Consider the following 22,315-nt stretch of genomic DNA (forward strand, 5'->3'; position numbering starts at 1 on the left):
ATTCAACATCCTTCTGTGATTTCTTGATAATACATCAACTATATTCAACTCCTTAAAAGCTAAAGAAATGTTTTTCTTATCTTGTTCCCAGACATATAACTGGCAGACAGCTTTGGGTGGACAATGAAATATATTGTTCACTTAGACTACCTATCTCACAGCTGCTTCTAACTTTTAAAATGGCCCGTTAGATTTATTTTTAACACATTACTGCTAGTATTCTAGCAAGATCCACTTGGCACTGAAGAGGGAATGAAGGGCAGTTTGTAAACCGCAGATGCAAATGTCATTATATCTGCTAATATGCAATGTAAAATTAGCAAACAGTTACAAGCAAATCATTGGTGCTGTATCATGAAACCAGTTAATTCAAGACAGACAAATCACATTTAGATGCAAATCTGGAATTCAAATTCATATGTACCAGTTTGCAATATTGTATATTTTATGATTTTCATATTTTCTGCAATAATTTAGATGTTAGTCACACTGTTTGGTAAGCAGAAGTGGAGGTCACAAAATATTAACCACAATCAATACAGTATACAATTGATACAAAATTTTCATAATTGCACAGAAACAGGAGTTGTAATTCCAGAAATTATCATTATTACTTTTATGTTTATATTGTTGTTCTATATAAAAGAAAAGTGTAAACCATCTTCACTGTAAGAGTCAACATTGTAACTACTGATTAGGCACAAGAGATAAAATATATATAATGTAAAATATGATGATTTGGTTTTTTTTCTTTTCACTAAATTTCATTTTACTCTGATTACAAAAACATTTGATTTGCAATGTGGCTTTTAATGTACATGCTACTGGTTAATAGCTATTTTTTAAAATACTGTCTAAACTTAGCATTAAAGTCTCACTAGTTTGAACATGGAGTTGTAATGCAACTTTGGTACATGGGGATTGCCTGGAATAAATCAAACACAAAATTAAACCAGCAATCTCTTGGACACATTGAAATGGCTAAAACCCTCATTAAAATATGGCTAAATATGCAAATGGACTTTACAGAAAATGTCCCTTTTTGAATTTAATTGCTGAATTATACAGTTGATAGCAGATAGTTCAGCTGTGACCCCAGGAATGTGAAATATTTAAAGTTTCCAACTGTGTTTTATTAGACTCTAAATATTAAACCAATTAAGAACTATAAAGTTTATAAATATAATAATCCAGCAACACCCAGCAACACCCAAAACCTTAATTAAATAATGTTGTTGCAAATTGCTAGAAGTATATTGTGATATTATTCGGCTAGATGGAAAAAAAGAAGCCATCAGTTGTAAAGGAAAGAGTGTAATAAGTGGAATTTTGGAGACTTACACAATATTGTACCATGGGAAGTTGTGACATTTCAAATATTATAACCAACCCCTAATAGTTGTTACTGTGACCCATGTTGATTGGAGTTATTGGAAGTAATAATTTAGTAAACCATTGAGAGCCATCCCTGGGGTACATAACTGATCTATCTGCAGGGTTTCAATAAAGTAGCAATGTATCCATGAGTAAAGGTTAGAGGAGAAGCAGCGGATGTATAATATATTGAATAGAATGTACAAATGATAGATCATGTGTTCTTGTGAAATTTGGCAGAGCAACACAAGTCCTAAAGAAAAATGGAAAAGAGACAAATTTCATTGATCAAAACTGCCCCCAAAATATTGAGATTCAGTTGGAAACAAAAGTTATTAGTAAACTGAATCTTGTTCCAGTCTGCTGTAGTACATGTGACCAAAAACCCTCAGATTACTACAAGAATATTGCTGTTCTTAAACAACAAACCAGTTGATCTTCTGCCATTGATAGTTACTATCAATGAAGGCATAGGGAGATAGTTACTATCATGAAGGCATAGGAGAGGAATATTCCAGAATCTTAGCTTTATTATCAGTACTCAAGCTATACAGTATCTCACAGAAGTGAGTACACCCCCTCACATTTTGTAAATATTTAAGTATACCTTTTCATGAAGAAATTACACTTGACTACAGTGAAAAGTAGTAAGTATACAGCTTGTATAACAATGTAAATGTGTTGTCCTCTCATGGCAATGAACTCTCATCATGTCCTCTTTTTTGATGTCATGGTTTAAGAGGGGATTAAATATTTCCATGGAGGGAAAAGTTATTATGGCTACTAATATAAAAATAATGTTACTCCTTCAGGTAATAGAGTTGATTCTGAGCATTCACAGAAATTAAAACTATATTTAAAAATCCAAGATAGTCCAATGAAGACAATACCATGGAATACTGGCTGGGAAGAACACCCTGCTTTTGTAACATTTTGTCAGATCCAGATTCTAACTATATACTGCAATTAATGAAGGAAGGAATAACAAGTAGCTGGAGAGATAGGGGCACGCTATACATGCATATACCATGCTATAACATTTTTCTCTGAACTGGCTGTTATAGGAACCTTTCCTCACTGTGAGAATTTGTTAGCTTTTGTTTGGATCATAATATGGCATCTGATTCCCCTTGTTGTCCTGGCTAGCTAATAAAATAGATTTTTGCAGTGAGTGGAGGAATGTGATGGAAGAGAAAGTAGAGAATTGTTAAGAGAATAATTAATGATGTTTTTCTCAACCCTATTGCAAGATATGGGAACCTTTAAGCATCTTCCAGTGCCTGAATATGATTGGAAAGATCACACAGATATACCTTCTTGATTTTTGTGGTAAGAGAAGGGGGAAACCAATTTATACTGGGTCTGTAATGGACAGAGTAAGCAAATCTGGTTATTTTCTACAGACTGCTAATTTTCTTCCTTAGTTATGCCAGGTTGCAGAAGAAATACCCACCCCTAAATGCTTTGAAGGTAGTTCTAATCTAATGTCATTAAAAGAATTCCTATTTTCCTTGCAGGATGATTAAGAGAAAATGTATGAAAGGTTTTCCACACTAGCCCAGCTATATAAAAACCACTTCTGGTTTGATAAACATATTGTAAAGTCAAAAATATGACTTATTGGGTTATTTCAGTAGGCTATAAAAAGTGTTTATTTAAAATAGAGTGACCATTGGATATTTATGTTTGCCTATGCTTTTATAGTGTTTGGATGTCATAGTTCTTGTAAGTATTTACTGCCCTCTTTATTGGGTAAACTTCTGTTTCTCAAAACAAATCGGGTAACAGAAGAAAAAATTTATGCCATATAAACCATTATAATGATTTGATCATATATGAAAAGCTCATATAAACACAAATGTCCATGTAGCCTGGGATTTCCTTAAGAAGTCTCAGTCTTTTTAATTATGCGGAAATTGCCTCCGTCAGTCTAGGACAATGTAGAGAAACAGTATTGTAACAAGTGGGAGCAATTCAGGTAAACACAGGGCTTCCTGATATGTTGAGAATTACTTTATGTTTCTTTCAAGTCATTCTTTTCAAACAGTGTTAGAAGTGTTTTTTACAAAAAGTTTTTCCTTTGGGGAAAATGTTTGTTCTGTGTACCATATTACTGTATAATAGGATAGATTTTCAGAAGTATTTTGATCAGTCCTGATAAGGCATACTTCTTTAAATATTATTCTGTTATATGTTTTGAGATACACATATGTTACGATATTCCTTTATAGATAACTGTCTACACATTTTTCCCTGTTAGAACCCAATAGTTATGTTAATAAAAGAGTTAAACAAACAAATAAACTATTATTTCAAAGCAGGACTCAACTAATTTCTGATAAATAGATCATTTCAGTTAAAGGATGCAGCAAACTTCTAAATATCCTTAAGGCATCAGAGCTTCCACATTAAATACAGATTTAATCAGGTTCTATCTTAAACATATTCAAAAAGAGCTGGAGAACTTTGTGTAATGCTGGGAAATCACAGTCACAGCTAAGACTGTTATACGAGATAGACTGTTGGCTTTGTTTGATACAGTGCAGCATTTTATGGTTGTAAATGGTTAGACCTGTTATTATACATTGAGTATAATATAATATTGATGAATAGGATTTTCATAGCATGACAGGAGAATCTTAGACAAGTTTCTTAGATAAGGAGACAATTCATACAGAGAAACAGCTTTGCCTTCAGAAGTTGTGGGTACTTCATTGGAGGTTTTTAAAGCAGAGATTAGATAGCCGCTTGTCTGAAATGGTATAGATTCTCCTGCTTGAGCAAGGCATTGGATAGAAGACCCTTCCAGCTCTATTCTGAATTGAAATGGACTCAGAACAAAATTATTTCTTATGTTACCATTCAAATCTGAAAAGTAATGTGTATTTTTTAAATAAATGTTTTGAACATATTGTATAGACAACTTTGATAATGTTATCCACATTAAATTAGTTAAGGTGTTTTAATAGAGTTCTATGACATTTTTAAAAAAAGTCTTGAATATTTGATAGTAGTATTGGCTGGGTTGGTTTTTTTTTTTTTAGAACTAGACAAAGTGCCCATGACTGATTAAGGTAAAAAGTCTTACTTCATTTTTCTCCTTCAGCTTTGTGATCATAACAATAACAGGACTGTCTTCTTGCCATACCATTAGCCAGAAATCATTCACAGTATTAATCATAGGACCCTGAGTTGCAATGAAAGCCTTCTCCTTGCCAGCATAGCCCTAATTTAAACAAAGATGGAACAGTCATATTAATTTGTGATTATAATAAGCTGAGAAGCAACAAGAATAGAATTAACGTATCTTGTACAATGCTTTAGTTAAAAGGCCAAAAGACTTTGGGACAATATTTTATGGAATGATTGCTCATTTTTATACAGTAGATACATAGTCTACTGTCAACAGTAAAAGGCAGTGGAAGTTGGTGGCAGAGTACTAAGTTAGGTGTTTTGATAAGAGAAGAACTGAATGGGAAGCATGAAAATGAAATATATGTCAGCAAGTCAGCACACTGCACATCAGTGTACTTACTCTGATGTAGTTAGCATTTATGTAGGTGCTCAAAGCATCCACTGGGTTCCTTGGTTTCAAATATACCCTGCTTACAGGATCTGTAAAGACAACACAGGTGGAAATGGAAATGAAAACCTAAAGTAGTAAAGGGGAAATGTCATAAAAGCATAAGGATTTTTTAAAGAAGCATGATGATTTATGCAATGATATTGACAGCTATAGGTATGAAGGGGTGTTACAAATTCTTCCAAATATTCCAGAAAAGCTGTGAAACAGATACATGAAGAATTCATACTGTCTTCTGTCTGCTTCTGAATTTTGTGCAAAGGAAAAGGGGAGGAGAACCTATTTCCCATATACATGTTCTCTATGCGCAAGGATAGATACCCCAATTTTTTTTCAATATTATTTTTGAAGACTTGAAATTATGAGGGGAGAATATACATTATATCCTTCTGAGAACATCTGAAATAGCTATCCAGAAATTAAAACCCAGTTTTATGACAGAAATGTAATTCCCAGTCTCCTATTGTCAGATAAGTTTGTCAGAGGTTTGTGTTTACCTCTCTTATTGTGACACTGGGAGGGATCAATTTTGCCTCCTCCATTTAGTATCCTTCAGAAAGTCCACTACTTGCTTTTGGAGGGACTGCTGTTGAATTTCTACTGCTGAGACTGAATAAATCCCATCCAATTTAAAGAGTATCCTGATTATTGTACTTATATGACCATACTCAGTGGTACTCCATTTGGTGTAGGAATGCACCTCATTGTATTACAAATATTCAATTAATCCTATTTTTCTGCAACATAGATGGTTATTTTTTTTTAATTATCTCTGAACTATAGAAACTTGATTTACAGCTTTACTGCTGTTGATTGAGTAAAATACATCAATTAAAGAGAAGGGAATGCTGGGCCCATCTCCTGCCAGATTCATTACTGTACTAATTTTCCTAGCAGTGAGTATGATTGCAAACAAAGGATACACATTTTGATAGAGTCCACATTTGTAATCATAACTGCGTAGGTACTCAGTACAATTATGGCTCTTTGCTGGAGTGAACTGTAGTCTGCTTTTCAGTTTATTCTATTTTTCCTTTCTCCCCATTGCTACTTAATCAGAGTTAATCTTGTGGCTCCTTAGCATATAGCAAAATCAGATTTTTGAAGAAACATACTTTGATAGAGAAGTAGAAAATTTGAAAATACTTAAGCTTTATTGATATGAACAAACTATTTTAATAGATGTTTCCAACAGTAATGTACAATAATAAAGTTTATGGTAGGACAAATGCTTATTTAGTTTTCCATGCAACTCAACGCATCTATAAAAGTTGGTCTTAAGAAGTTAAATGCAGTTCATCAACTAGGATTGTGATAGCAACAACAATAATGCATATTAAAAAAATCTTATTTCACAAATCATTTTGCAATCATCACAGGTTGCTTTAATTCAAGAGCACCTATAAATTAATAATTAAAAAGCTGATAATAGGAAAAGGGAGAATGAACTGATAAAAATATCACTTTAAACCAACTTACTTGGAAGAATGGTTTTATAACGATTTTTGGTTCCATGACTAGGGATGTCTATTTCTTTAGGATTGACAAAATTCATGGGAATTTCCTAAAGAGAAAAAAATAACCCATTTTTTAAAATTAAGAGCAATTCTTAGTATCAATGTTAACAGTGATTTATTGCAGCTTGTAGGAAGGTTTATCACAAAGTCACAGAATTATTTTAAAGTAATAATCTGTTTAGAGATTTTAAGTTAAAAAGCAGAAAGAGTATGCGATAGCTCATTTATTAATTTATAAATTTAGATTTATAGTCATCAAATGATTCTAGGGAGCCTGCAAAGTTAAACAGAATAAATAATACATATAAAACCGCATACATACACATTTTTTTATTTTATTTATTTATTTATTTTTATTTGTCAATTGCTTACAAGATAATAGGTATAAGTAAAAACATAGTTATGAATACATGGATACATATAAGAAAAATAAAACATATATAAAAGAAACAATAGGACAGGGACGGTAAGCACATTGGTGCACTTATGCACGCCCCCTACAGACTTCTTAGGAAAGGGGTGAGGTTGATAGTAGACAGTCTAAGGTTAAAGTTTCTGGGGTTTGGAGAAGAAACCACAGAGTCAGGTAGAGTATTCCAGACATTGACCACTCTGTTGCTGAAGTCGTATTTCCTGCAATCAAGTTTGATGCAATTAACCTTGAGTTTGTATCTATTGTTTGCTCTAGTGTTGTTATGATTGAAGCTGAAGTATTCATTGACAGGTAGGACATTGCAATGTATGATTTTATATACTATACTTAAATCGGACTGAAGGCAGCATAGTTCTAGGTTTTCTAGGTCTAGAATTTCCAGTCTGGTGGTATAAGGTATTCTGCAATGAGTAGAGGAGTGGAGAACTCTTTTTGTGAAATATTTCTGGACTTTCTCAACTGTGTTAATATCAGATATGTAATGTGGGTTCCAGACTGATGAGCTGTATTCAAGTATTGGTCTAGCAAATGTTTTGTATGCTCTAGTTATTAGTGTAATATTACCAGAGAAAAAGCTATGTAAGATTAGATTAACAACTCTTAACGCCTTTTTGGCTATGTAGTTACAGTGGGCTCTAGCACTTAGGTAATTTGAGATGAGTACTCCAAGATCCTTGACAGAGTTTGGATCATCAACAAGGTCTTGACGATTCAGCCTGTATTTTATTTTCTGAATATTTTTGCCAATATGTAGGACAGAGCATTTATTTGTTGAAATTTTAAGTTGCCATTTGTTTGACCATTCTGATACATAGTTTGGGGTCTTTTTGAAGGGTAACAGTATTGTCTGTGATGTTGAATAGCTTTACATCATCAGCGAAGAGAACGCAGTTGCTCTTGATATCATCACAGAGGTCATTTATGTAGAGTATGAAAAGAGTTGGTCCTAGAACACTGCCTTGGGGGACACCACTGTTGACAGGTACAGAATTTGATATGGTGGTGACTTTTTACTGGCCACTGTTCAACTTCAAGCTTCCTCTCCAAAAATCTCAGACTATAAGTACCACCCTAGTCAATTTCCATTGGGAAGCCTGAGTCATAGTTTGACTTATGTTTGATCATTACATTTGTTTTATTTTGATTTGATTGCAAATCAGATAAATCAGTGAGTGCTTGCTTAACCTTATCCATGGTTGTGCTTAAACCATCTTTCTGGAATCTCCTTATCTTTGCTTGTTGTATTAGCAATGCTATGTAGACCTACAGTTAATTGAAGATCTACATGGAAAATCTTGTCTTATAACAAGGAATAGAATTCAGCAGCTATTTATTATGTTTTAGTGAAATCATGAAATAATGCTAGGACATCTTTATTTCAAATCCTTAAATATTTTATTTCTTTTATATGTATACTGAAGCAGCACAATTTTAGAGGACTGGTTGGGCATCTCCAGTTTATAGCCCTGCTATTGCCCTCACTCAAGCAAGGGTGGTGAGTGCCAGAGGTATACAAATGCCAGAGATATATCATTCTGGAGACCACAGAAAGTTACAAGTTTTTAGTTTTAAAACAAAAAAGCAGTATTACAGACTTACCATGAATTCTGTCTGAAGTAAATGAGAACTTGCAACTATATCTTTTAATTGCTCTTTGGTCAACATTCTGCTAGCTGATTGTAGATACTCCATTGCTACTTTTTCCCTTGGGGTGGGCACAGCTATTAAAGGTTCAACACATCCTAAGCTGGTCATATCTAAGGTGAGTGAGACGTTGGATCCTCGTCTGTATGAAAACAAATATATATTTGTAATTAATTGTTTATGTAAACCTACCTGATGAATTGAAATTTGTTAGATAATATTTGAATAAGAAAATAAGCATATTTATTAGAGAATAAATGCCACTGAATACAGAGAAACATACTACTATGTAAAGGTCTCTTTGAAATTTCTTTATGTTGTGTTTGCACTACAAGATTGGTATAGAAAAAATTATTACAAACGTCTCATAAAAATTAAACATAAAAATTAAATTATATCTAAATCAAAACTTTGTGCACTCATGTGGCTTGGAGAAAGCACTTTGTGAAGAGTGAAAAGTCTTAGTGGACAACCAGCTAAATATGAGCCAGCAGTGTGAAGCAGCAGCCAAAAAAGCTAATGCAATCCTAAATTGTATTAACAGAGGGATACAATCAAGATCAAGGAAAGTACTAATACCACTCTATAAAGCCTTAGTAAGGCCACACCTAGAGTACTGCATCCAGTTTTGGTCACTACATTATAAAAAAGATGTTGAGACTCTAGAATAAGTACAGAGAAGAGCAACCAGGATGATTAGGGGACTGGAGGCTAAAACATACAATGAACAGTTGCAGGAATTGGGCTTGGCTAGTCTAGTAAAGAGAAGGATCAGGGGAGACATGATAGCGGTCTTCCAATATTTGAGGGGCTGCCACAGGGAGGAAGGGTGTCAAGCTATTTTCTAAAGCTGCTGTAGGCCAGACAAGGAATAATGGATGGAAACTGAACAAGGAGAGATTTAACCTGGAACTAAGGAGAAACTTTCTGACAGTGAGAACAATCAACCAATGGAACAGCTTGCCCTCAGAAGTTGTGGGAGCGCCATCAGTTGAGACTTCCAAGAAGAGATTGGACTGCCATTTGTCAGAAATGGTGTAGGGTCTCCCGCTTGGGCGGGGGATTGGACTAGATGACTTACAAGGTCCTTTCCAACTCTGATTATCTGTTATCAGTTATCTGAAGACTTAATGCATTTTAAAAATTATACACTTAAAATATATTTAGACGATTCTTAAGACCTCTTCCAAATATTTTTTTCAAATTTGCAGAACCATTGCAAGTCGAAGGTAGATGAAAGACCCAACTAAATAGCCATTAACAAAATATAATTGTGCTAGCTGGAAAAAAAAAGCCAAAATTGGATTATTTAATTATAATTACTTAGTTTTGGAAAGTTATTGTAACAATCCAGATGAAAATACAGTATAGGGAATCATCTTCATCCTGTTATTTCAGAAATGCGGTTGCTTTATTTTTCTAATCTTGGCATGTACTGTATTAGGCAGGAAAACTAGTTTCAAATATTTTGTCTGTATCAGCACTAAGAATGGACTTAAATTTTATTAACCCAGAATGAAGATGTTTTGCTCAGTTTTCAGCATAAATACCAGTTTTCATGATGGCAGGATTCATAAAGACATTTCTAGTTCAAAAGCATTCCTATGCCTTGGTGAAGCCAAAACGTTTTCTGAGTTTTTGAGCCAGATTGACCTTTGGCTATATTTAAAGCAATACAGAATAAGCTGAAAATTCAGAAGAAAAATGAAATAATTTACTCTGCTTAAACAGGTTGCCTTATAAATCGCCATTATAGTTGGATCACAGATTTTTCACAACCATCAACTAGAGTGTAGGAGGCACAAGTGGTCCCTGTGTGCACAGTTTTTGGCCTGGATGACCTTCTGCAGCACCCTGCTGGCCAAAATGGGATGTGGGGGCATGAGTGGCCCCCATGGCGCACCATTTTCAGTCTGAACGGCCTCCTGCAGCACCCTGCCGGGCAACACAGGCCACAGGGAGACCACAGGCAGCCCCCACATGGCTTGTTTTCTGCCTGGACAGCCTCCTGCAGCACCCTGCAGGTCAAAACAGGGTGCGGTCCATTTTCGCTAACAGCAGTACCTCAGGCTGGTCCTTTGCTATTTCTGGCCCTGGGGCCTTGATTTTGACACCCCTGTTCTAGATCTTTAACAGTCTTCTGATCTCAGACAACAGAAATAGATCTAAAAGCTCCCCTGCATCCACTTATCCACAAGGGAGATATTGTTTCTTGTTAAATGGGCATCACTGAAACTAGTTTAAAACAACAAACCAGCTGTGGTGATGCCTGTTTAGAGTGAGATTTTTTTTTTTTAACTTTCCCTACTTTGTACATATGATACCAGAGTTTATAACTAAATGCTAATGCAAAATACACTGTATTTTAGTGTTGAGTCAAAACAGGATTTATATTTTTGGACCATTTACACCTCAAACCAATCCCTGTATGCATTTCTTGGCAGTTATTTAAAAACAGTTCAAAATGTTCACAATGGACCAACTATGTGGGAGAAGGGAGGGACAGAACATGAAGTAAATCCAGCCAATTCTTCGTTACACTGTGCACAATCTTACCTCTCTAAAAGTGCCTGTGGATTTCTTAATAAAAAATGTGTAAATACATATTGTTTTATAACAAAGCACAATTGAAATGTTGCTATTTTCTTTGGCTTTGGCATTGTTTTATCAGTCAATCATGGCAAAAGGGTTATTTCCTCTGCAGCAAAAATGTGGTAAGAGCTAATTATATCTTTGAATTTATGGCTTTTCCAGTTCAAGAGATTAATAAAGAAAATTGGTGTTGAGAAGCAAATTGATTCCTCTGAGTTGATCCAAAGATATGTTCATCAGACAACAGCACAATTAGAAAATTAACTGTTATTGATACAGGTTAATAATAAAAATAGAATTTTAGCAAATAATACTTCCAAAGACTATTTCATGTAAGAAGTAAGGATTACATTAATGTATTAAAGCTCCCAATAATGTTTTATAAGGTGGATTGAGACTGAATCTCACTGACCTAGAAAAATAAATCAAGACACCCCCCCCACACCCACCCACTGTGACACCCTGTCAGCAGACAATTTTAGAAATATGACTTAAAGGAGCCAGGTCTTTAAGGAAAGAGGAAGTTTTGAAGGATAATCTGGTCCTGCACATTGCAGCAAGCAGTTGCTCAGGTATAGCAAATGAATATATTCATTTATTTGCTGACTCTAATGGATAATTGTCATGTATCACTATTTCTTGGACAACAGGAGGACTAAAATTTTCCCTGCCAGATTTGTATAGGGAGATGCCTATACAGAAAATCTGGAAATTTTACTTAGATTAGAATATAACAATTACATTGTTAACTAGATTGCATAATTATGGTTATCCTATCTATTCAAAGGCCTGATGCCTATTTTTATTCAACCTCCCCTCCCTGTCCCATAAACCCAAATACCTGGTCTTAATTATGGGTTAACTTGCATAGTATGTCATGGCTGAAAGGCAACCTTCTATATGAATTCAGGAATTCATATGCTAAAATAAGTGGGAATAGAATTAACGTGATTTTAGTGGAAAAATAAATGCCTTTGATATAATTAAATTATCATTGTGCATTTATAGAAGTAGGAAAAGGGTGAAGGAAAGAAGATTGAACCATCTTCTGTCCATTGTTGGAGTTCCTAATCCAATGGCACTGACTCATTAGTATCTCCTGAACCCAAGGAGGCAGTAGAATGATGACACAGAGTTATGGATTTACTCCTTCCTTCTCTTTGTCTATAGCACTACCAGGTTTTTTGTATGAGATTGCTATTCTGAAGCCACTGCCTTTCTTCAAAGCATGCAGACACAGACACAAACACAGGGAGAATGTTTGCTTTGGGACTCTGTCTGGTAAGAAGTAGATAACTAGTTCTAGGTTTATAATACATTTCCTATAAATTTCCTTTCTGTTATAATCATGAAGAATACTTGATTAATAATTGCTCAAATAGTTTTCCAGGTTCAACATGCTTATTCAGGACCATCAACCTTCCATACTCTTTTCGCTGGGAAAAGTTTTAATGTGAATGAGGTGACACTTACAGTCCATCATAATAGCCCAATATATGGGCTATTGTATATGACATATTCCGTGTTTATGATGCAATCTGAATCAATATTAAATTACTCTTACTTACTTAATTTTATACATTTCAACAATAGCTTTGATGGTGTTGATTTCCAAACTGCCCAATCTATGCTAGAGATTTGGGCGTTTTTAGAGGATGTCAATTTTTGGACAATGAAGAAGGTCCTGATATTTAACTGGAAACTCTCTTCAGGAAGCTCCACCTATTCACTGTATGTCAACCAATCTGACGAAGCCCATAAATCGCTGAAGTAGTCATTTCCTGCCTTTCCCTTAAAATGAGTTCCCTTATCACTTTGGATGATTATTTTAACTAGTAGTTTCTGCATTCTTTAACACCAGGCTTTGAATGTCATGTTCAGCATTGCAGTATCCATCCTGGTTTCATTCATTTTGTGGACAGGGCAAAAAATTATGCATAGCTGATTGAGTTTCTCCCTTCGCTCATCCATTATTTCTGCCTTTTTTCTTTGTAACTGCAGGTAAAGAGGCTTCTGCATCCCTCTATATACATTCCTGAAATGAGATTCCATGACTAGAGTTCTTTATTGTATAGTGTCAACAGGAGAGAGATGGAAGGAAGTCATTAATTAACGAGCAGAAATACTTGCCTTTGCATTACACAGGGGAGAAGGTTTGCATGTAGCAAACCTCAGATACCTTTTGAACAAAATATGGAAGTACATGCACATACTATAGTTTAGCTACATTGAATATACACACTTTAAAAATTGCTTGTGCCAACCACAGTGGGTACAAACCTATCTGAAAAGACACTAAAGCAGCAGATCCAAAGATGCAAACGTTTTGGCAATTTGAGATATCTTGCCAATATTACCCTAACTACCGTAGTTGGAGGAAAATATACAAAGAATTATCCCAAAATGTTAAGAAAATTAACATACATGCAACAGGAGAATAATGTGCTTCAGATTTTTCAGGCAGTCAGTAATAAGAGAACCTAGCATCACTTTAAGTAGGTAATTAGTAAGAAAAGGACTTATAGAAACTTCTATAAAGCTTTTAGAAAAGATATTTGAAAACTTTCTCTGTGCAACCAAGGAACAGTTATTTCAACCACTTTCTATATTCAGTTTGATTCAAAGTGTGGAAATAAAAGTGTATAAATGAATGAATAGGATTGGGTATCATTGTTCCTTATTTTTGAGAATCCGACTCCCTTTCTTCCTTAATAAAAATGTGCTCTATCAGATTCTTATTTGATATTATTGTCTGATATTTGGATAAACATAATTTTCCTCTTTAATAATCTGGCTGAGTAGGTATAATTGTCTTGCTTTATTTGTTAAATAAAATCAGCTAAAGTACTTCTTCCCTAGATGGATACCTCCCCTTGTAAACAAAATAGGAGAGTAAACTGAATTGTTGGAAACCTAAAGGCATTAGGAGATAATTTTAAAAATAACTATCAACAAAGCAGCATTTTCATTATTTAGATTCAGATTCAAAATCACTTCCAAGCATTAGTCAGACTACATTATGCCACAAAGGAATGAAGGAAATGATTTTCAAAAGTACAACTAGAGTAAATTTTAAGCAATTGGTATCTGGTTGGGACAGGAATTGTTCCACATCCTGTGCAGGAAAAGAGCTGAAAGAAAACATTTCGGTTTTCCCTCTTTTAATCAGCCTTTCTAAAATTCTGTCAATTGACTCCTATTTATCCCAAAAAGTTAGAAATGGATTATTGATTGAAAGACAGATAACTCCTGTCTGTACCTCTCATATAACTCCACCAGAAAATGGAGATTTATCATGCAAACCAGATTTTCAGATGAAGGGATAGAAACATTCACAAGCAACCTAGGTGCCGAATGCTCAATTAGGGTCTGGTAAGATCAAGAAATAGAAATCAGGATAGGCTATAAGTCTGTAGAGATTGTCAGTCATCCAGGTCATGGTTGTCCCAAAGGTGCTTTTTCAGGAGGCAACTGGATTTTCTTGGGGGTTTTTTGAAGACATTTCAGTTCTCATCCAAGATTTCTCATCCTCTTGGATGAGAAGTGAAATGTCTTCAAAGCAAAAAGTCCAGTTGCCTCCTGAAAAAACACCTTTGGGACGGGATAGGCTATATACATCAAATCTGACTTGATTCTCAAGAGCTGGAAACATACGCAGAAAAAAATAACATGTAGTCTTTCTCCAAATTGATGTTGTTGGGGAGCAATCCCTCCCCCATTAATTTTGGAGCAAAAATTAAAAAAGTACAGGAATTGATCCTCAGATCAGCAGAAACAGAATTATTTTTACAATAGTCTTGCAAAGGCAAGATGTACATGGGCACATTTTCATTTTCCAGATGTTCCAACTGTACAATATTTTACCAATTCCTCAGAAAACCAAGACTGATCCTCATATTTTATTTCTGAATACTATTAACAGATTAATCAAAAGATGTATTAAAATGATTATTGAGGTTATTATCTGTTATTAAATGCTTAATTGAGACTGAATCAAAATTACTTAAATAGTGTTGTGGCTACTGGCCAACTACCCCTTTGTAAAGTAGTAGGTGCCAATTAATCTTCTAATAAGATTGATTGATGTTTCATCGATGGAAGTTAATGATTAATTCCTTTTATTGTCAAAGGTGTCAAATAATTATTCATCTAGGTTTAATACAGACTGGAAAAATCTTGAGCTCTAAATGCTTTGAACAATTTTATAATTATTAAAACAAAGTCATGATGAAAGAGATGAGGAAGGGAATAGTGATAGTAATCACATAGCTTTTACAAGTGTATAAGAAGCCTGCACATAAATATAAATGGGAACAAAAACAACAAAACAACAACAACAACAACCTTAACAGCTCTTAGGTTCTTAGTCAGGACTTGAAGTGTTTTTACCAGTCCCAGACTATGAATTGAATTGAAGATTAAATCAATAACAACAACATCATCAACAACAGCAGCAATAATAATAGAATAACAGGGTTGGAAGGGATCTTGGAGGTTATCTAGTCCAACCATCTACTCAAGCAGGAAAGTCTACACCATTTTAGAGAAACGGCTGTCTAGTCTCTTCCTGAAAGCTCCAGTAATGGGACACCTACAACTTCTGAAGGCAAGCCATTCCACTGGTTGATCGTTCTCACCATTAGGAAATTTCTCCTTAGTTCTAGATTACTTCTCTCCTTGATTAATTTCTATCCATTGATTCTTGTATTGACAAACACTAATTGGTAATTCCAACAATGCCTCCTCCTTCCTATTTCTATACGCAAGTCTCACTAACTATACTTCAGCTGCCACTATGCATTTAATTATATCCAAAAGAATTTGGTTTTCAATTATTATATTCACCGCAAGCAACAGACTAAAGGCACATTTGTTTATATATAGCACAATATATAACAAATATTCTCTACTAGAGACTGTTATGCCTGAGCCAAAAAAATATTGATCACTCCTATTTGTAAAACATAACTGCAAAACAGCTGCTCTGCAGTCTGACAGAGAACATGGGCAAAAGAATTATGCAGCCCATCTGTTATGAGTGGCCAGTATGCTTTAGAAATTAGATGGATTCGGTGTAAAAAGCATGATAAACAGTTTTGGGTGGGAAGCCAAAGCAACCTCATTGCACTGAAGAAATCAACAGCATAATACCCTGTTTCTCCAACAATATGGCCTCCCCCAATAGGAAGTCCCAGCATGTTTTATAGGCATGAAATGAAATTAAGCCCCTCCCCCCAAATTAAGGCCTATATTAAAACATGCAAAACGGGGGGAATGGTGGGGGGGCTTGCCATTAGGAAGTACTTTTGTTGTACACCCGGATATGGTGCTGTCTGCGTTGACCCCAATATGAAGTGCCCCACCAATGCCGAGGTCAACGTCCAAGCCATCGCTGTCTGCCCACCCGAAGATGCAAGGGGGGGGGAATTAAGTCACCCCCGAAAAGATGACCTAGCCATTTTTTCGGGGCTCAAAAAAAAAGAAGACCCGGCCTTATTATATGAGAAACACGGCAGCGTACTGACAATGTAAGAGCCATACTTGATGACATTTCTAAAATAGTAATCTGCACATATTAGAGGACTGCTGAAGATGGATATAAACTGTTATAATCTGGTACTGGCCAATTTCAAGCATGAGATTGGTTTGGTGCTCTTGATGGAAAATCTGGAGAAGGGGTTTTTTGGGCTACATGTGGCCCTCCAAGTCATTTAATTGTGATTTGGGGCTGCTTAAAAGAAGAAAGGAAGGTCAAAGGACTCTCTAGTGGACAAAGAGTGGGAAAGCAAACCAGCTTTCAAGGGAAGGGGAGGGGAGGGAGGGAGGGAGGAAGGAAGGAAGAAAAAAGAGAGAGGCAAAGAGAAAGAGACAAAGAGAGAGGGAGGGTGCAAACAAAGATAGTACGGAAAAAAGTTTTTTTTTGCTTCGCCAGGATAGAGAAGGAAAAGAAAAGCAGTATTTTAGCAATACTGGGAGGGGAAGAGGGGAAGAAAGGAGAATACAGGTAGTCCTCAATTTACAACAGTTTGTTTAGTGACCATTCAAAGTTACAATGGCATTGAAAAAAGTGAATTATAACCAGGTTTCACCCTTAGGACCTTTGCAGCATCTCCATGGTCATGGGATCAAAATTCAGATGCTTAGCAATTGGTTCATATTTATGACTGTTGCTGTGTCCCAAGGTCACAGGATCTCCTTTTGCAACCTTCTGACAAGCAAAGTCAATGGGGAAGCCAGATTTACTTAACAATTGGGTTGCTAACTTATCAATTGCAATGATTCACTCAACAACCGCACCAAGAAAGGTTGTAAAATGGGGCAAAACTCATTTAACAACAGAAATTTTATGGTCAACAACAGCAGTAGTGGTCATAAGTCAAGGATTACCTGTAAAAGAAACTTGGTGTTGAGGAAGACAAAAAAAACATCCCTGCATTTTAAGCGGGGGATGGGGAGAGATTTTGTTTAGATTTTCATCATCTAAAAATAACCAGACATTATACCTCAGCATAAAAGAGTAAAAAACCATAACTGTTTATTTGTCCTGCATTTTGAGCCTCCGCATGCCTTGTTCAACCTGGTATGGTCTCAAACTGACAGCACTAGCACCCCCATTGTGCTGTTTGTGTACACACTGTAGGTCAGATTTCAAAGACTTTTATATACTTTCAAGTCTTTAGAATCCAGATTTTTTTTTCTTCTGAAGTAATAAATGGTAGGTTTTCTTTGTGGCCTTGTGCAGGTGAAAAAAAATGTACATCAGTAGCTTAGGAATTGTTGGTTTTCACTATACAAGATTCCACAATTATAGTTACATATTTCAAACTGATTGTATAGGAATGTAAAGCTGAAAAAATGTAGAAAAGTGTAACGTTCAGACAGCTATCCTCTCTTCATCTGTTTACAATATAACAAACATTTTAACAGATCACTGTGACATTACTTAAAGTTAGCAAAATTGTCTGCCAGATGCTGGCCACTGATTAATTTGTTTTAAGTTCAGCCAAGGGGGGGGGGGGGAGAGAACGTGGTACGGTAAAAATATGCACAATCAACAAATGAGCAAAGATTTCCTGTCATCTTGGGAATTAAATTGATTGGTGCAGCCATTTCCTGAATATAATCTAAAACCAGTCACAACAATTGGAAACCAGGAACATTCTTGGAGATAAAGATGATGGTAGAGGCTGGTGCTTTTCTTTGCAGCATGCCAACTTCCCATTTTTGTTAGTTGAAATGATTTTAAAATAATATTTAAAAAAGACACAGGGCGGGCAGGAAAACCAATGGGTACCATGGGCATGGCTGGCAGGAACATTGTGTCTAGTTATGCTGGGTGTTACATAAGTGGGCGACTCCTTTACAATTAATTTAATTACATGTCTGCTTTAATGCTACTTTTTTTTAAGATAGAAATATTTTAAAAACTTCTATTTGTTATTTGATAATAACAAGTAATAACATGTTGGAGAGATAGAAAATTATTAATGGTACTGTATCACTAGTAATCCTTTTTAACAGAAATACAGGTTGCAACTATAATAAAGGATCTTTCTGTCTTCTTTGAAAAATCCTACATCTGCATGCTGTGGGCACTAAACTTTTCATTGCATTGGGGTAAAGTGACATTGTCTCTGCATGCCTGGATTTAATGAAACACTTGCAGTGGTTATCTTTGCAAGATATGCTAGCCTAAGCAGTCTGGTTCATGAGCATATGCTACCCACCCTAGTGCAAATTCATTAACCTCAGTTATAGGCTTTCTGTTTTGTGTGAACATCTTGCAACTATCATTTATCATTTATGCAAAATGCAATTTAACATCTTAACTATGAATAAACTAAAATGCTGGCTATTCTGGGTACAGATAATGATAAACCTAAGCATAACTTAAGCTAAATAAGTATGTTTAGTATTTGGGGGAAAGTGGAGCTCCAAACACAATTAACTATAAACGCTTTGAAATACTGTACTCAAGGAAAAAACAACTGTTTTTGGGATCATCACAACCCTGTGCTTAAAACAGTTGTTATTGGCATTTCCCTGAAAGCAATAGCTATGAGTTATATTAAGCACAAGAAAGCATATTCATCTCAACACAATAGAGTAAATTTATCCTCCAAATCCATGCAAAGCTGTATATTTCAGTCAGGAAATTCCAAAACCTTTCCTGTACATGTATTAGGGTCTCAGGCCTATGCTATCATCTGCAAACACTGGCTAAGTTTCATTATTTAGCTTGCAAAAAGCAACACAATGCTTAATGTCAAGCAATTGCTTTTAACAGAATACTAGATGGAAAAGCAGGAAATGTTTAATAATTATTATATTATATATATAGCACAAGTGGTGATACATACATATGCCAGCAATCCTGCCACACTTGATTAAAAAAAGGAATTCTGGAGAGACTCTAAAGGCAGTAGATATCAAGAGTCTTTTTCTCACAGAAATATTTTTAAAAATTGCTACAGTTGAATGATGATCATTTCAATCCTTATAGGAGCTTCTTATAAATAATTTATGCGAAGGCAGTCCAGTGTATAGTATATTTACACAGCTTTGCAATGTATACTTTTTCAGACTAAATTTCTTCTATTTGTACTAGAAAAAGTTAATATGATTGATATAAAAACTATATAGTGTGATCTCATAAATCACAAGCGCATAAAAATATTAAATTCAATTAGATAACCAATTGGAACGAGCCTCTCTGTCCCTAAGGCCTGAGGCTGTTAAACTGGCTGCAGTTAAATTTCCCTGGTTTTTTTTCTTTTAAGCAGCAAAATGGAGCATCTTTTCCAGGCATAGCAAACTCCTTTCTATAGATGCTGTAACTTTAGACTAAACAGGTCTTCACCTTCTAAAACTTGACACCTTTATAGAAAGGTTCATGAGAATGAATTGTCAGATTGAATGGGAAGATTGTCTCTAGTGTGCTGTAAACATCACTCAGGTGGAAAAGCTCTGGTCAGAATTCTTGTTCTGTAATTTGAACTTTTTCTTGATAAATTTAAAAATTCAGGGCCCATATAGACCTTAGTTGTTTGTTTCCAGGTCAGTTTGTGGCTGAAAAATCCTAACAGGGATGGAGCCAAAGGAATTTGACAGAGATGAAATATGATAAACATCCTTTAACTGTAATACTTTAGAATGAAATATAAGTACATGATTGTTATCCTTCCACTCATAGCATGATCCTTTTGTCATTTCAGTTATGAGTCATTTCAGTTACAAGAAGATCGGGGTTGTTAATGTTTTAATAAATTAATTATTTTGTTCTCCATAATTTATCTTTGATGAAAATGGTATGTTCTTATTTGTTTCTTTGGGTGTTTGTTTTTGCTTGAAGTCATCCTAATAATTTGCCTAATTGTTTTATTTATAGAAACTGCCATTTGGTGTCCCCAATACTGCTGGGATCCTATACCCAGAAATTGATTTATAGCTGTTGTATTTTGCTGTGTTCCAGTGGTACATTGCTGTGAAGTCCAGATAGGAAGCAGCTTATAAATGAGAGTAATGGAGACGTTTGGTTGATATTTTCTCAGTGGAAAATGATGACTGAATACATCCTTAACAGATAATTTTTTCTCTATGTAGGAACAGATCTGGTTATGTTTTCTATTTCATCAGCACCATTTCCTACTTTAACATTTCTAAGAAAAAAGTCTTCTTTTGCAGAGGTTTTCTATTTAAAGTCTTTCCTGTCCAAAGCCAACTAAAAATTAAGGAGAATGGGGATCTTGCAGATGCCTATCATCAGTATCTTAACAGCAGAATGAACAAGAGACATGCACATCAGCTGGTCTTTCTGCTATTAATTTTAAATTTAGAGAAATAAGCTACTTTATGAAATGTATCTCCACTTTTTCTGATTTATTTTTAATACTGCTTTTATTTCCTCTTTTTTTCTGATGTGTTAGGAACTATATGTCTGAAGCCAGTCTTTTGTTGGAATATAAGAAAATGAGGAGTAAAGTTTGAATCTGCAAGCAGACAGAGGTGAAGAAAACATACTAAACTCGACACAAAATAAATGTTTCTATCATGGGAATCTGTGGATATCTTTTGCCTCTTGGAATATTGCATGCACATCACAACTTTTAAAGACAATGAGAAGTCTTTTTGTATAGACCCCCCCAAAAGACCATCTGATTTCAAGAGTTATTGGCAGGTGAAATGGACTTAGTTGTATACACTCCTAACCATCTTTTTGCCCTTGAATCTGGGTCACTACAGGCTCTCAATTAATATAATGTGTGACAAAAACAGCTACACATTCCACTTTCCATTTTTCATTCTTGTCCATTCTTGTTCTTTGGAAAGTGGAGGACACTTAATTATTGTCTTCATAATGAGTCAATTTCTCTAATTGCAAAGATATGGTGGAAAGTGACCTTCCTAATTGGTCTTCCATAAGTTAGTTTATGCTAATACTTTTACACACCTTGCAATATTGAAATATAACTTGATAGGCTACTGAACTATTCAGAGAACATTTGTAGACCATCCTTCCCTCATCTAGTGCTGTCCAAATATGTTGAGATGTTAATTGGGAATTCTGCAGACTATCATGCCAACATATCTAAAGAGCACAAGGCTAGAAAAGCTGATTTTGATCTACTGTGGGAAGAAGAAATGAATGCTTACCAATAATAACTATACAAACATATCTTCCCAGGTAAACACAAACAATGATTTGTCCTAAATAGAATGCTAAATTGACACCAGGAGACATACTACTGTATCACTCTTCTAAACCCACATCATAGCTCAGAGAGACTTGCTTCGTGTTTCCTGTTTCCTGAAAAAAAACCACAGAGCAGGGGTGTCAAACGCACATCATCACGGTGGCATCATATGGCGTATTAGAATTTTCCCTCCTTCCTTTGCCAAACCAGGCATTGGCATGACCAACCGTGATGCATCCATCCCACAGGCCGGAAGTTTGACAGCTCTGCCATACAGGATATTCATGGTGAAAAAAATGGAGACCCCCCCCTCCCCATTCTAAAGAAATCATGTAAAACTTTGTATGTGAGGGAATGACATAAATGTAACACCTGCTCATTTCTGTCTGAGAACTTAAGGGAAAGGTAACTGCATCTTCCATTCTTATAGATCATAAATTAAATAGGAAATGTGATGACAATATTTTCTCTCCTCTAG

At 35.2% G+C, this 22,315-nt stretch overlaps 1 protein-coding gene across 3 annotated transcripts in view; it reads right to left on the reverse strand.

Moving 5' to 3' along the window:
• Positions 1-22,315, reverse strand: part of PTPRR (protein tyrosine phosphatase receptor type R) — an 81,470-nt gene that overhangs the window by 8,812 nt on the left and 50,343 nt on the right. For all 3 annotated transcript variants that reach the window (XM_087934454.1, XM_087934455.1, XM_087934456.1), the window contains 4 exons: positions 8,507-8,693; positions 6,437-6,521; positions 4,910-4,989; positions 4,463-4,600 (listed from right to left, as the gene is read on the reverse strand). In XM_087934454.1, coding sequence (XP_087790580.1) covers positions 4,463-4,600; positions 4,910-4,989; positions 6,437-6,521; positions 8,507-8,693 — 490 coding nt within the window. The remainder of the gene's footprint in view (positions 1-4,462; positions 4,601-4,909; positions 4,990-6,436; positions 6,522-8,506; positions 8,694-22,315) is intronic.

The sequence above is a fragment of the Pseudonaja textilis genome, chromosome 5, assembly GCF_049901715.1.
Source record: "Pseudonaja textilis isolate UNSWEBS1 chromosome 5, rPseTex1.2, whole genome shotgun sequence".
Lineage (NCBI taxonomy): Eukaryota > Metazoa > Chordata > Lepidosauria > Squamata > Elapidae > Pseudonaja > Pseudonaja textilis.